The 14,727-nt window shown below is 45.0% G+C and overlaps 1 protein-coding gene and 1 pseudogene across 1 annotated transcript in view; one reads left to right on the top strand and one right to left on the bottom strand.

Moving 5' to 3' along the window:
- Positions 1–894: 894 nt before the first annotated feature.
- On the top strand, positions 895–3,179 carry LOC135563909 (E3 ubiquitin-protein ligase RNF170-like; annotated as a pseudogene).
- Positions 3,180–11,155: 7,976 nt separating this feature from the next.
- hook3 (hook microtubule-tethering protein 3) overlaps positions 11,156–14,727 on the bottom strand; it is a 65,044-nt gene continuing 61,472 nt past the window's right edge. Inside the window, exon 12 of the mRNA XM_065006843.1 lies at positions 11,156–11,164. Coding sequence (XP_064862915.1) covers positions 11,156–11,164 — 9 coding nt within the window. The remainder of the gene's footprint in view (positions 11,165–14,727) is intronic.

Raw genomic sequence — 14,727 nt, 5'->3', positions numbered from 1 at the left:
TAAGTTGTGATTTTTATATATATATATATATTGCTCCTGATTGCCCCAGCGGTCTAAGGCACTGCATCTCAGTGCTAGAGGCGTCACTACAGACCCTGGTTCGATCCCGGCTATATCACAATCGGCCATGATCGGAAGTCCCATAGGGAGGCGAACAATTGGCCCAGCGTCGTCCGGGTTAGGGGAGGGTTTGGCTGGGGTAGGCCGTCATTGTAAATAAGAATTTGTTCTTAACTGACTTGCCTAGTCAAATAAACAAAAATAACATTTTTTTTCCCGGAGAGGTTGGAAAGGACGTGGACCGCAGTGTGCAAGCAGAGCTCCATGAGCAAGGGGTTTCTGACCTCTCAACTCTGCTCACATACTCTAGGCCAGGCCTCTCCAACCCTGTTCCTGGAGAGATGCATCCTTGTAGGCTTTAACTCCAACCGTGTTCCTGGAGAGATACCCTCCTGTAGGTTTTAACTCCAACCCTGTTCCTGGAGAGATACCTCCTGTAGGTTTTAACTCCAACCCTGTTCCTGGAGAGATACCCTCCTGTAGGTTTTAACTCCAACCCCAATCTAGTGCACCTGATTCTAATGATTAGCTGGTTGATAACCTGAACCAGGTTAGTTACAACTGGGGTTGAAAGGAAAACCTACAGGAGGGTAACTCTCCGGGGACATTGTTGTTGTTAAAACCTACAGGAGGGTAACTCTCCGGGGACATTGTTGTTGTTAAAACCTACAGGAGGGTAACTCTCCGGGGACATTGTTGTTGTTAAAACCTACAGGAGGGTAACTCTCCGGGGACATTGTTGGACAGCCCTGCTCTAGGCCTATACGAACAAGGAATTAGAACCAGGCCAACTATTGAATGATTAAGCTATTGGATAGATCCATCTGGATTTGATCAAGTTTTCCTTCATTTCTTGTAGGTTCTTGTATAATTGCGTATTGGAGATATGGGACATGGTTCGGTGCGATCAATTGTCCCATCTGCAGACAAATGGTGAGACTAAATGGTGCCTCCAACTACTTTCAACACATGTATTATCATACACACTTAGTAATACAATTGATCCAACACATTGTTGAAAACAAAACAGTACCTTTTACTATTCTTTTGTGTTTCTCTTTGGATGCTGAAATAAAAAGAACATTTCCAACAGATGGGTTGTAAGCGTAGTTGTTCTCACCAAACATTTCTCTCCTATGTGAACAGGTGACCCTGTTGTTCCCGCTCTTCCATGAGCAAGTCTCCCTCAGCAGGTACAGTGGATGGAACGGTTGAACCGCTCCTCATCCTCCGGGATCTCGGCGACTACAACCGCAGGTTCTCCGGGCAACCCAGATCTGTGAGTTTCATTTGCCACGTTAAGTATTTTCTCTCGTGCACTTAAAGAGAATTGTTATCACTGGATAGACTGAGAGAGAGTCTACACCAAATTGCAAACTGATTTCTTGAAATTTTATTCATTAAATTAAAATCATAGTTTACTCACTCCCCATTCTGTTCCGTGATGTCATAATGAACCATTACTACGGTTACGGTAGCCTGGTCCCGGATATGTTTTACCATCTCACTAAACTGTATTACGTGCCAATGATCATAGGAGTTGGCAAAACTACACAAACAGATCTGGGACCAGGCTAGGTAATGACCATAGGAGTTGTCAAGACGGCACAAACAGATCTGGGACCAGGCTAGGTAATGACCATAGGAGTTGTCAAAACAGCACAAACAGATCTGGGACCAGGCTATATGTTACTGCTTAAACACAAACATGTGTAACTCCACTGCTCTCCCTGCTCTCAGCTGATGGACCGGCTGCGTGACGTCCCCACGTTGCTACGCCACCTCTTCAGGGAGATGTTCTCCGTAGGGGCCTGTTCTGGATGTTCCGGATCCGTGTCCTGCTGTGTCTGATCGGGGCTCTGACCTACCTGATCTCCCCTCTGGACTTCATCCCCGAGGCTCTGTTCGGTCTGCTAGGCTTCCTGGACGACTTCTTCATCATTCTGCTTCTGTTCATCTATATCTCTATCATGTATAGAGAGGTGGTGACCCAGAGACTGGCAGCGTGATGGAGAGAGAGTGGTGACCCAGAGACTGGCAGGATGATGGAGAGAGGTGGTGACCAGAGACTGGCAGGGTGATGGAGAGAGGTGGTGACCCAGAGACTGGCAGCGTGATGGAGAGAGGTGGTGACCCAGAGACTGGCAGGATGATGGAGAGAGGTGGTGACCCAGAGACTGGCAGGATGATGGAGAGAGGTGGTGACCCAGAGACTGGCAGGATGATGGAGAGAGGTGGTGACCCAGAGACTGGCAGCGTGATGGAGAGAGGTGGTGACCCAGAGACTGGCAGGGTGATGGAGAGAGGTGGTGACCCAGAGACTGGCAGCGTGATGGAGAGAGGTGGTGACCCAGAGACTGGCAGGATGATGGAGAGAGGTGGTGACCCAGAGACTGGCAGGATGATGGAGAGAGGTGGTGACCCAGAGACTGGCAGCGTGATGGAGAGAGGTGGTGACCCAGAGACTGGCAGGATGATGGAGAGAGGTGGTGGACCCCCGTTCAATTCAAACTTCATTGTCCGCTCGACTGCACAGAAATTGATTTGTGTAGGACTATATTAGACACAATGCCAGGACCAGTGTCCTATAATCGATTAGTTTCAGGTCAAAGGCCCTCGGTGAGGAGGGTGCTCTGTGTGTTTCTTTGGACTGGGAGTTCCACCACGCAAACGAGTGGGGACTAGTTCATGTGTCTGCTGGCATCAAAAGGTCTATGCTTGAGAGTCCTAAAGTTAATATTCAGATAAGTCATCATGTTTTATCGGTTGAGATGTAATCTTTTGAATCTGAAAGTGTGTTTTTTAAAATGATTTTTGTATTATTATTTTAGGAATTGTCTAGTTACCAAGCTGCTGCTGGATTCCATCTAGTCTTTGTATAAATACTCCTGTAGCATGACTGCGGCATGTAAAAAGAGACTGTTATCTCATCGTCTTATGGTGAGGATTAATAATGTGAAATAATATTATTATTAATGAGGAAAGAAAACCGTAGACTTATTTTAACAAAAATAATGACATTTGTTACAGATTAAAATGATTGTATCTATTTTAGTTTAAGGGCTAAGGACTTCAAGAAATGTAGAAAAGAAAAGGAAAGAAAAAACTACAAAAGAAGAAAAAAACAGCCCCCCTCCCCACATTCCTATTGAGTTCCAACCCCAGACCCCCCACATTCCTATTGAGTTCCAACCCCAGACCCCCCACATTCCTATTGAGTTCCAACCCCAGACCCCCCCCACATTCCTATTGAGTTCCAACCCCAGACCCCCCCCCACATTCCCTATTGAGTTCCAACCCCAGAGCCCCCCACACATTCCTATTGAGTTCCAACCCCAGCCCCCCACATTCCTATTGAGTTCCAACCCCAGACCCCCCCACATTCCTATTGAGTTCCAACCCCAGACCCCCCACATTCCTATTGAGTTCCAACCCCAGACCCCCCCACATTCCTATTGAGTTCCAACCCCAGACCCCCCCCACATTCCTATTGAGTTCCAACTCCCATGACCCCCCACACATTCCTATTGAGTTCCAACCCCATGACCCCCCCCACATTCCTATTGAGTTCCAACCCCAGACCCCCCCCCCACATTCCTATTGAGTTCCAACCCCAGACCCCCCCACATTCCTATTGAGTTCCAACCCCAGACCCCCCCCACATTCCTATTGAGTTCCAACCCCAGACCCCCCCCACATTCCTATTGAGTTCCAACCCCAGACCCCCCCCACATTCCTATTGAGTTCCAACCCCAGACCCCTCCACATTCCTATTGAGTTCCAACCCCAGACCCCCTCCCACATTCCTATTGAGTTCCAACCCCAGACCCCCTCCCACATTCCTATTGAGTTCCAACCCCAGACCCCCCCCACATTCCTATTGAGTTCCAACCCCAGACCCCCTCCCACATTCCTATTGAGTTCCAACCCCAGACCCCCCTCCCACATTCCTATTGAGTTCCAACCCCAGACCCCCCCCACATTCCTATTGAGTTCCAACCCCAGACCCCCTCTCCCACATTCCTATTGAGTTCCAACCCCAGACCCCCTCCCACATTCCTATTGAGTTCCAACCCCAGACCCCCCCCACATTCCTATTGAGTTCCAACCCCAGACCCCCCCTCCCACATTCCTATTGAGTTTCCAACCCCAGACCCCCCTCCCACATTCCTATTGAGTTCCAACCCCAGACCCCCTCCACATTCCTATTGAGTTCCAACCCCAGACCCCCCTCCCACATTCCTATTGAGTTCCAACCCCAGACCCCCCCCCACATTCCTGTTGAGTTCCAACCCCAGACCCCCCTCCCACATTCCTATTGAGTTCCAACCCCAGACCCCCTCCCACATTCCTATTGAGTTCCAACCCCAGACCCCCTCCCACATTCCTATTGAGTTCCAACCCCAGACCCCCCTCCCACATTCCAACCCCAGACCCCCCCACATTCCTATTGAGTTCCAACCCCAGACCCCCCCACACACAAACACATACCTCATGTCATTGGATTTCAAGTTAATAAACTCAGCAAAAAAAAGAAATGTCTCACTGTCAAATGCGTTTATTTTCAGCAAACTTAACATGTGTAAATATTTGTATGAACATAACGAGATTCAACAACTGAGACATAAACTGAACAAGTTCCACAGACATGTGACTAACAGAAATGGAATAATGTGTCCCTGAACAAAGGGGAGGGCTTCAAAAGTAACAGTCAGTATCTGGTGTGGCCACCAGCTGCATTAGTACTGCAGTGCATCTCCTCATGGACTGCACCAGATTTGCCAGTTCTTGCTGTGAGATGTTACCCCACTCTTCCACCAAGGCCCCTGCAAGTTCCCGGCCATTTCTGGGGGGAATGGCCCAAGCCCTCACCCTCTGATCCAACAGGTCCCAGACATTTCTGGGGGGAATGGCCCAAGCCCTCACCCTCTGATCCAACAGCTCCCAGATTTGCTCAATGGGATTGAGATCCGGGCTCTTCACTGGCCAGGCAGAACACTGACAATCCTGTCTTGAAGGAAATCACGCACAGAACGTGATTTTTGCCAGTCCTGTCTGGTCCAGTGATGTTGTTGCCGGTGATGTCTGGTGAGAACCTGCCTTTACAACAGGCCTACACGCCCTCAGTCCAGCCTCTCTCAGCCTATTGAGGACCTGCCTTACAACAGGCCTACAAGCCCTCAGTCCAGCCTCTCTCAGCCTATTGCGGACAGTCTGAGCACTGATGGAGGGATTTTCATTCCCTCCATCAGGTACAGGATGGCAGTTGCCATCCCGTACCTGTCCCGCAGGTGTGATGTTCGGATGTACCGATCCTGTGCAGGTGATGTTACACTTGGTCTGCCACTGCGAGGACGATCAGTTGTCCGTCCTGTCTCCCTGTAGCGCTGTCTTAGGCGTCTCACAGTACGGACATGGCAATATATTTCCTGGCCACATCTGCAGTCCAGATGCCTCCTTGCAGCCAGCCTACGGCACATGCAGGCCAATGAGCAGTGACCCTGGGCATGTTCCTTTGGTGTTATTGTCTTAACGACCGTTCCACAGGTGCATGTTCATGAATTGTTTATGGTTCATTGAACAAGCATGGGAAGCATGTTTAAACCTTTTTACAATGAAGATCTGTGAAGTCATTTGGATTTTTACGATTTATCATTGAAAGACAGGGTCCTGAAAAAGGAATGTTTATTTTTTTTGCTGAGTTTGTTTGTGTCCCTAGGCAAACCTCAGGTTCATGGTTGACGTGATAAGTTCTGGCAGAGAGATAAAACTAGTGTCTGGGCATTTGTCCTGACATATTTAATTATGAATTAGGTAGAACGATGTTTCATGAGGATTCTAGCCTGGGGTACCAGTCTGTTTCTGCCTTGTTGTTTGGCATGACAATGCGTGGCATGAAGGCACGAATAGATCTTGTACCAGGCTATGAGTTTACTGTTTCTTATCAAATGGCACTAGTGATGTTACTATCAGAATAAAGAACCATAAATGATGAGGTAATTGTTTACAATTTCCACTGAAATTGATAGTTTAGCAAATCAAATGTTATTTGTCCCCTGAAAGATAAAAAAAAAAGAAAGAAGTGAAATAGTAATGAGGAATAAAAACGCAAATGAGTAACGAATAACAATGAGTAAAAATAACGTGGTTATATACAGGGAGTACCAGGTAATAGCATGGTTATATACAGGGAGTACCAGGTAATAACATGGCTATATACAGGGAGTACCAGGTAATACCATGGCTTATACAGAAGTACCAGGTAATACTATGGCTATATACAGGAAGTACCAGGTAATAGCATGGCTATATACAGGAAGTACCAGGTAATAGCATGGCTATACAGGAAGTACCAGGTAATAGCATGGCTATATACAGGGAGTACCAGGTAATAACATGGCTATATACAGGAAGTACCAGGTAATAACATGGCTATATACAGGAAGTACCAGGTAATAACATGGCTATATACAGGAAGTACCAGGTAATAACATGGCTATATACAGGAAGTACCAGGTAATAACATGGCTATATACAGGGAGTACCAGGTAATACCATGGCTATATACAGGGAGTACCAGGTAATACCATGGCTATATACAGGGAGTACCAGGTAATACCATGGCTTATACAGGAAGTACCAGGTAATACTATGGCTATATACAGGAAGTACCAGGTAATAACGTGGTTATATACAGGGAGTACCAGGTAATAACATGGCTATATACAGGAAGTACCAGGTAATAACATGGCTATATACAGGGAGTACCAGGTAATGACATGGCTATATACCGGGAGTACCAGGTAATAACATGGCTATATACAGGGAGTACCAGGTAATAACATGGTTATATACAGGGAGTACCAGTACTCAGTCAATGTGTAGTGGTACCAGGTAATTGAGGTAGATACGGTATGTACATATATGTTTTGATACTGCTAAAGCACTCTTATGTCGTACCCCTGTATTTGCTCTGGATTTTGAACAACCGTTTAAACTTGAGGTAGATGCTGGTACCAGAGGTGCTGTTCTACTGCAGCAGGACAAGAGTGGATCATTCTGTTTGTTATGTTTCACGAACATTTAACAAATGTCAGGCTAACTATGCAACCAAGAAACTCTAGCTTTGTTGTTAGCGCTGCGTTACTTTGAAGTATATATTGGTTCCAGTGATAGTATATTTTTTATTTATCAATTATTTTACCTGGTAAGTTGACTGAGGACACATTCTCATTTGCAGCAACGACCTGGGGAATAGTTACAGGGGAGAGGAGGGGGATGAATGAGCCAATTGTAAACTGGGGATTATTAGGTGACCGTGATGGTTTGAGGGCCAGATTGGGAATTTAGCCAGGACACCGGGGTTAACACCCCTACTCTTACAATAAGTGCCATGGGATCTTTAATGACCTCAGAGAGTCAGGACACCAGGGTTAACACCCCTACTCTTACGATAAGTACCATGGGATCTTTAATGACCTCAGAGAGTCAGGACACCCATTTAACATCCCATCCGAAAGACGGCACCCTACACAGGGCAGTGTCTCCAATCACTGCCCTGGGGCATTGGGATATTTTTTTAGACCAGAGGATAGAGTGCCTCCTACTGGCCCTCCAACACCACTTCCAGCAGCATCTGGTCTCCCATCCAGGGACCGACCAGGACCAACCCTGCTTAGCTTCAGAAGCAAGCCAGCAGTGGTATGCAGGGTGGTATGCTGCTGACCAGGACCAACCCTGCTTAGCTTCAGAAGCAAGCCAGCAGTGGTATGCAGGGTGGTATGCTACTGACCAGGACCAACCTTGCTTAGCTTCAGGAGCAAGCCAGCAGTGGTATGCAGGGTGGTATGCTGCTGACCAGGACCAACCCTGCTTAGCTTCAGGAGCAAGCCAGCAGTGGTATGCAGGGTGGTATGCTGCTGGCATATACTGACCATAACCCCTTAGTGTTTCTCCACCGGATGTACAACCAGAACCAGCGCCTTATGCGTCAGGCGATTATTGTACAGAATTATAATTTAAGAGATCTGCCATAAAAAGGGTTCTGAAAATGTGTTGGCAGATGCTTTGTCTCATGTTTTTTTATGATTTTTTTGTATGTCTCGTGAGGTTCCATTTACTTGTTAGTATTCGTAAGTCGCTCTGGATAAGAGCGTCTGCTAAATGACTTAAATGATGATGTAAATACTTTGGTCTCCAGCCTTATCGGGTTGGGAGTGTCACCGATACAGGTGTCCTGTGTGTATTTGTTGGACCATGTTAAATCCTCGGTAATGTGGACCGGGTTAATTCCACGGTAATGTGGACCGGGTTAATTCCACGGAAATTTGGACCATGTTAATTCCTCGGTAATGTGGACCGGGTTAATTCCACGGTAATGTGGACCGCGTTAATTCCACGGTAATTTGGACCGCGTTAATTCCTCGGTAATGTGGACATCAAGGAACTTGAAGCTCTCGATCCCCTTCACTACATCAAGGTTTCTTGAATCTGTTTTTTATACTCTCTTACAACTTGTTATCGATGGACTGGTTTGCTGGAAACGTTGGAAGAATGACACACAAGCTTCAATGGGGCAGAAGGCTGTGAATCTGTATGGCCAGGCAGCTAGCAACAATGACAATGTTGGGGGTGGGGGGGGTCCAAGCTTCAACGGGGCAGAAGGCTGTGAATCTGTATGGCCAGGCAGCTAGCAACAATGACAATGTTGGAGGGGGTCCAAGCTTCAACAGGGCAGAAGGCTGTGAATCTGTATGGCCAGGCAGCTAGCAACAATGACAATGTGGGGGGTGGGGGGGGTCCAAGCTTCAACGGGGCAGAAGGCTGTGAATCTGTATGGCCAGGCAGCTAGCAACAATGACAATGTGGGGGGTGGGGGGGGTCCAAGCTTCAACGGGGCAGAAGGCTGTGAATCTGTATGGCCAGGCAGCTAGCAACAATGACAATGTGGGGGGGTCCAAGCTTCAACGGGGCAGAAGGCTGTGAATCTGTATGGCCAGGCAGCTAGCAACAATGACAATGTTGGAGGGATCCAAGCTTCAACGGGGCAGAAGGCTGTGAATCTGTATGGCCAGGCAGCTAGCAACAATGACAATGTTGGAGGGGATCCAAGCTTCAACGGGGCAGAAGGCTGTGAATCTGTATGGCCAGGGCAGAAAGCTGTGAGTCGAGGAGGCAACTGACAATGAGATGTGGGGGATCCAAGCTTCAACGGGGCAGAAGGCTGTGAATCTGTGATGGCCAGGCAGCTAGCAACAATGACAATGTGGGGGGGGGGGGGGTCCAAGCTTCAACGGGGCAGAAGGCTGTGAATCTGTATGGCCAGGCAGCTAGCAACAATGACAATGTGGGGGGATCCAAGCTTCAACGGGGCAGAAGGCTGTGAATCTGTATGGCCAGGCAGCTAGCAACAATGACAATGAGGGGGGGGATCCAAGCTTCAACGGGCAGAAGGCTGTGAATCTGTATGGCCAGGCAGCTAGCAACAATGACAATGAGGGGGGATCCCTAGGTGGCTCGCTTTCAGCTCGTTTCATCTTGTTCTTCACACTCATGTCTTGTTGTGACTGATATCAGGTCTATGTTAATATGACTAAAATTCACTAGCTAGCTAACCGACAACTGTAACAATGTATTGGACTGAAACAAGTGCTCATTTGTGCGAATGTATTTATGTTTTCAATAAATATTTCTGCCGAAATATAGTTTACTCTGTTATCAACCATCTCTAAGCCAACCCTGTCTGTTTGGCCCCATAGTTGCAAGATCTCACCCTGTTTGGTTGCTAAACAACCAAACCGTCTATAGCAACCAAACCGCCTATAGCAACCAAACCGTCTATAGCAACCAAAACCGGTCTATAAGCATTCCCAGACACAGATTAAAACTAGTCCTAGACTAAAATGCCATTTCAATTGAGATTCTTTATTAAACATTCTTTTTCGTCCAGGTGCTTAATCTGTGTCTGGTAAACTGGCCCCTAGAGTTCCTGGTTAATCTGTGTCTGGTAAACTGGCCCCTAGAGTTCCTGGTTAATCTGTGTCTGGTAAACTGGCCCCTAGAGTTCCTGGTTAATCTGTGTCTGGTAAACTGGCCCCTAGAGTTCCTGGTTATTCTGTGTCTGGTAAACAGGCCCCTAGAGTTCCTGGTTATTCTGTGTCTGGTAAACTGGCCCCTAGAGTTCCTGGTTAATCTGTGTCTAGTAAGCTGGCCCTAGGAGTTCCCGTGGTTAATTCTGTGTCTGGTAAACTGGCCCCTAGAGTTCCTGGTTAATCTGTGTCTGGTAAACTGGCCCCTAGAGTTCCTGGTTATTCTGTGTCTGGTAAACTGGCCCCTAGAGTTCCTGGTTAATCTGTGTCTGGTAAACTGGCCCCTAGAGTTCCTGGTTATTCTGTGTCTGGTAAACAGGCCCCTAGAGTTCCTGGTTATTCTGTGTCTGGTAAACTGGCGCCTAGAGTTCCTGGTTAATCTGTGTCTGGTAAACTGGCCTCTAGAGTTCCTGGTTAATCTGTGTCCTGGTAAGCTGGCCCCTAGAGTTCTGGTTAATCTGTGTCTGCAACTGGCCCCTAGAGTTCCTGGTTAATCTGTGTCTGGTAAACTGGCCCCTAGAGTTCCTGGTTATTGTTCTGGGAAGGGTCCCGGATCGAAGAGCCAGACAATGCTGTGCCTCAACAACAGCAGCAACATATTTTTTCGGCCTCATTAAATGTCCCGTTAAAATGTATTAAGCTCTTATCATTATGTACCTCTTTTAAGGGTTTTCTGGAGAATATTTGCCTCTTTTTATGGGGGTGTCGTCATGTGTGTCCGTCCGTCTGTCTGGCCGGAACCTGAACCAACTGCCACCACTTCCACCTCCGGGGGAAGTGGTGTGTGTGTGTGTGTGTGTGTGTGTGTGTGTGTGTGTGTGTGTGTGTGTCTGTGTGTGTGTGTGTGTGTACATCTGGGCCCAGCTAGGCCATTCATGTTTCAAGGGCAGAGCAGATTACAATAACCTCTTATCCTCCTATAGTATTATCAGATCTGTTGTTCAGTGTGAAGTATTCTGGGTAGGTTCTAAGAAACGAGGAGAGAATTCAAATGGTATACAGTACAACTATTGACCCTGAAGGGACACATTGACACAAAAGGAAAAGTGTATTCAATGAACTACTATGTTTATCTTCATGAGAACAAACACACTTAACTTTCCTTATCTATTTTTCAGTATATATACATATGTTTATTCAAATAACTTGTACCGTTTAATAGCTAGAACAGCCAGAAGAGGACTGGCCACCCACATAGCCTGGTTCTCTCTAGGTTTCTTCCTAGGTTTTGGCCTTTTTCTAGGGAGTTTTCTAGCAACCACCGTGCTTTTACACCTGCATTGCTTGCTGTTTGGGGTTTTAGGCTGGGTTTCTGTACAGCACTTTGTGATATCAGCTGATGTACGAAGTGGCTTTTATAAATACATTTGATAATAAGAGTCTGAAAAAGTATCCTCCAAGTCAGATGACGATCTAATCTAAAGATACTGTTGTAATTGCATTTGAACACCAGGTGGCAGCATAGCCCAATTTAAAAAGACCAGACCAGACAGAGGTGGTTCAAATAGCTGCATTCTATCCTTTCCTATAGCCATGTTTTCTCAGCTTAGAGTTGTGCTTTAAGCTGAGTGATATGATCATTTATTTTCCCATATTCACACAACTGACTGGAATCCTGGGTCATATCCTCCCTCTATATTTAAGCTAATAAATACATGGACCCTCCATGAACCTGTGACCTTAATCAAATTTTATTTGTCACATACACATGGTTAGCAGATGTTAATGCGATGTAGCGAAATGCTTGTGCTTCTAGTTCTGACCGTGCAGTAATAACCAACAAGTAAATATAACCTAACAATTTCACAACAACTACCTTTTATACACACAAGTGTAAAGGGATAAAGAATATGTACATAAAGATATGAATGATTGATGGTACAGAACTGGCAGGCAAGATGCAGTAGATGGTATAGAGTACAGTATATACATATGAGATGAGTAATGTAGGGTATGGCTTGTTTAAAAGTGACTAGTGATACATTTATTACATCCAATTTTCAATAATTAAAGTGGCTGGAGTTGAGTCTGTATGTTGGCAGCAGCCACTCAATGTTAAGATGGCTGTTTAACAGTATGATGGCCTTGTGACCTGCACCTGACCTCTGTAACCCCAGAATGAACCGTGTTCCTGTTACACCCCTTTCCTGGTAGTCACAAAGGGGCGAAATCCAACTTTTATTCTGTCCTTGATTTAATTCCCTCATGATTCCACCACCTTTAGGCACGAGGACACGGCATCTACTTTTTTTCTTATTTTTTTCGATAGAAATAACATTCTCCTGCACTGTAATTTACTAATTGATAAGAGCTATTGATAAGAGCTATTGATAAGAGCTATTGATAAGAGCTAGGTACATGAGTAATCCGTTTGGATAAAAGGATGGTAAATATATACTCGTTTTTTTCTCGATCTATTTGACCTTTATATGATCGCTGGAGACAAATGTGAAACCAGTCATATGGCTGCAAACTGATGCGTCAACATTTCACAGTAAACACCATCAGTTATATCCACGTACATATTTATAACTGTCGCTTTTGGTTGTTAGTTTACTTACATTTTACATCATTCCATTACATCGTTAGTTTACCTTTCCTCTGTCTCTTAGTTTACCTTTCCTCTGTCTCGTTCCTGTGTTTGTTCCTGAGGATCGCTAGCGACAGTGGATGATATTAAGACAACGCGTTACAAATTGCGTAATAATCACAGGACATGTAGCCTGTTGGAATCATTATGGAACGCAGACGGTACGTAGCACGGTTCACGATGACCGGACAGTTGTCCTTCGAAATGTGTCCAGGTTCTATATCTAAAACAATTGTCATTTATACCTACAATCCCCTTATCCAAACGGATGACTCATTAGCAGCTCTCAATAGCTCTTATCAATTTTGTAAAACACAGTGCGTGGAGAGTGGTATTATGTCTATGTAGAGTAACTTATCCACTTTGAAACGAATAGTTTCTCGAATTTATTCATGGGTTTCTCACACGTAAGGTGAATTGGAATGAGGAGGGAATTAAGTCAAAGTTAGAATCTGTAGACACACCTTCATTTCTTTGTTCTCTGCCACAAACAAATAGTGGATGGATATAATGCCATTCTCGTGTTTACATTCAAGGTCAGATTAGACGTTGAGGGGGGAAAGTGCATGAAGGGGAATTACAGTGCCTTCAGAATGTATCCACATTCCCATCACTTTCTCCACATTTTGTTGTGATTAAATCGAGATGTTGTGTCACTGGCCTACATAAAATACCCCATAATGTCAAAGTGGAATGATGTTTTGATGTGATTAAATCGAGATGTTGTGTCACTGGCCTACATAAAATACCCCATAATGTCAAAGTGGAATGATGTTTGTATTTTTAGAAATGCTTCTAAATTAATAAAAAATGAAAAGCTGAAATGTCTTAAGTCAATTAGTATTTTGTTATGACAAGGCTAGATAAGTTCAGGAGTAAACATTTACTTAACAAGTCACATAATAAGTTCCATGGACTCACTCTGTGTGCTATAATAGTATTTCACGGGATTTTTGAATAACTACCTCATCTCTGTACCCCACACATACAATTATCTGTAAAGTCCCTCAGCGAACGTAAAACCACAAAGACCAGGGAGGTTTTCCAATGTCTCACAAAGAAGGGCAGCTATTGGTAGGTGGTGGTGGTGGTGGGGGGAGAAGACATTGAATAAGTATGGTAAGTATGAATAAGCATGGTAAAGTTATTAATTACACTTTGGATGGTGTTTCAATACACCCAGTCTCGACAAAGAGTACAGGCGTCCATCCTAACTCAGTTGCCAGAGAGGAAGGAAACCACTCAGGTATTATGACGCCAATGGTGACTTTAAAACACTTACAAAATGTGTTTGTGATAGAACTGATGGAAAAATAACACTGTAGTCACTTTACAATACTAACCCTAATTGACATAGTGAAAAGAAGGAAGCCTATACAGAATAAAAATATTCAACAACGCATCCTGTTTGCAACAAGGCACTAAAGTAAAATTTCAAAAAATGTGGCAAAGAAATGAACTTTATTTCCTGAATACAAAGCATTATGTTTTGGGGCAAATCCAACACAACACAACTGTTCATATTTTCTGGCGTGGTGGTGGCTGCATCATGTTATGGGTATGCTTCTTATCAGCAAGGACTAGGGAGTTTTTATTAGGATAAAAAGAAACGGAATAGATCTAAGCACAGGCAAAATCCTAGCTTTCCAACAGACAATGTTAGACAAATTCACCTTTCAGCAGGACAATGTAAAATATACAGTACACTGGAGTAAATTACCAAAATGACATTGAATGTTCCTGAATGGCTAGTTACAGTTTGGACTTAAATCTGTTTGAAAATAGCTGCCTAGCAATTATCAACATCCAACTTGACAGAGCATGAATATTATTTTTTAAAGAATAATGTGCAAATATTCTACAATCCAGGTGTGCAAAACTCTTGAGTCTTACCCAGAGAGGCGCACACCTGTAAATGCTGCCAAAGATGATTCTAGCATGTATTGACTCAGGGGGTGTGATTACTTACAGTGCCTTGCCCAATTTTTC

Source organism: Oncorhynchus nerka, linkage group LG22 (assembly GCF_034236695.1).
Source record: "Oncorhynchus nerka isolate Pitt River linkage group LG22, Oner_Uvic_2.0, whole genome shotgun sequence".
Lineage (NCBI taxonomy): Eukaryota > Metazoa > Chordata > Actinopteri > Salmoniformes > Salmonidae > Oncorhynchus > Oncorhynchus nerka.
The sequence above is the reverse complement of the archived record's forward strand: the minus strand, read 5'-3'. Positions and strand labels throughout refer to the sequence as shown.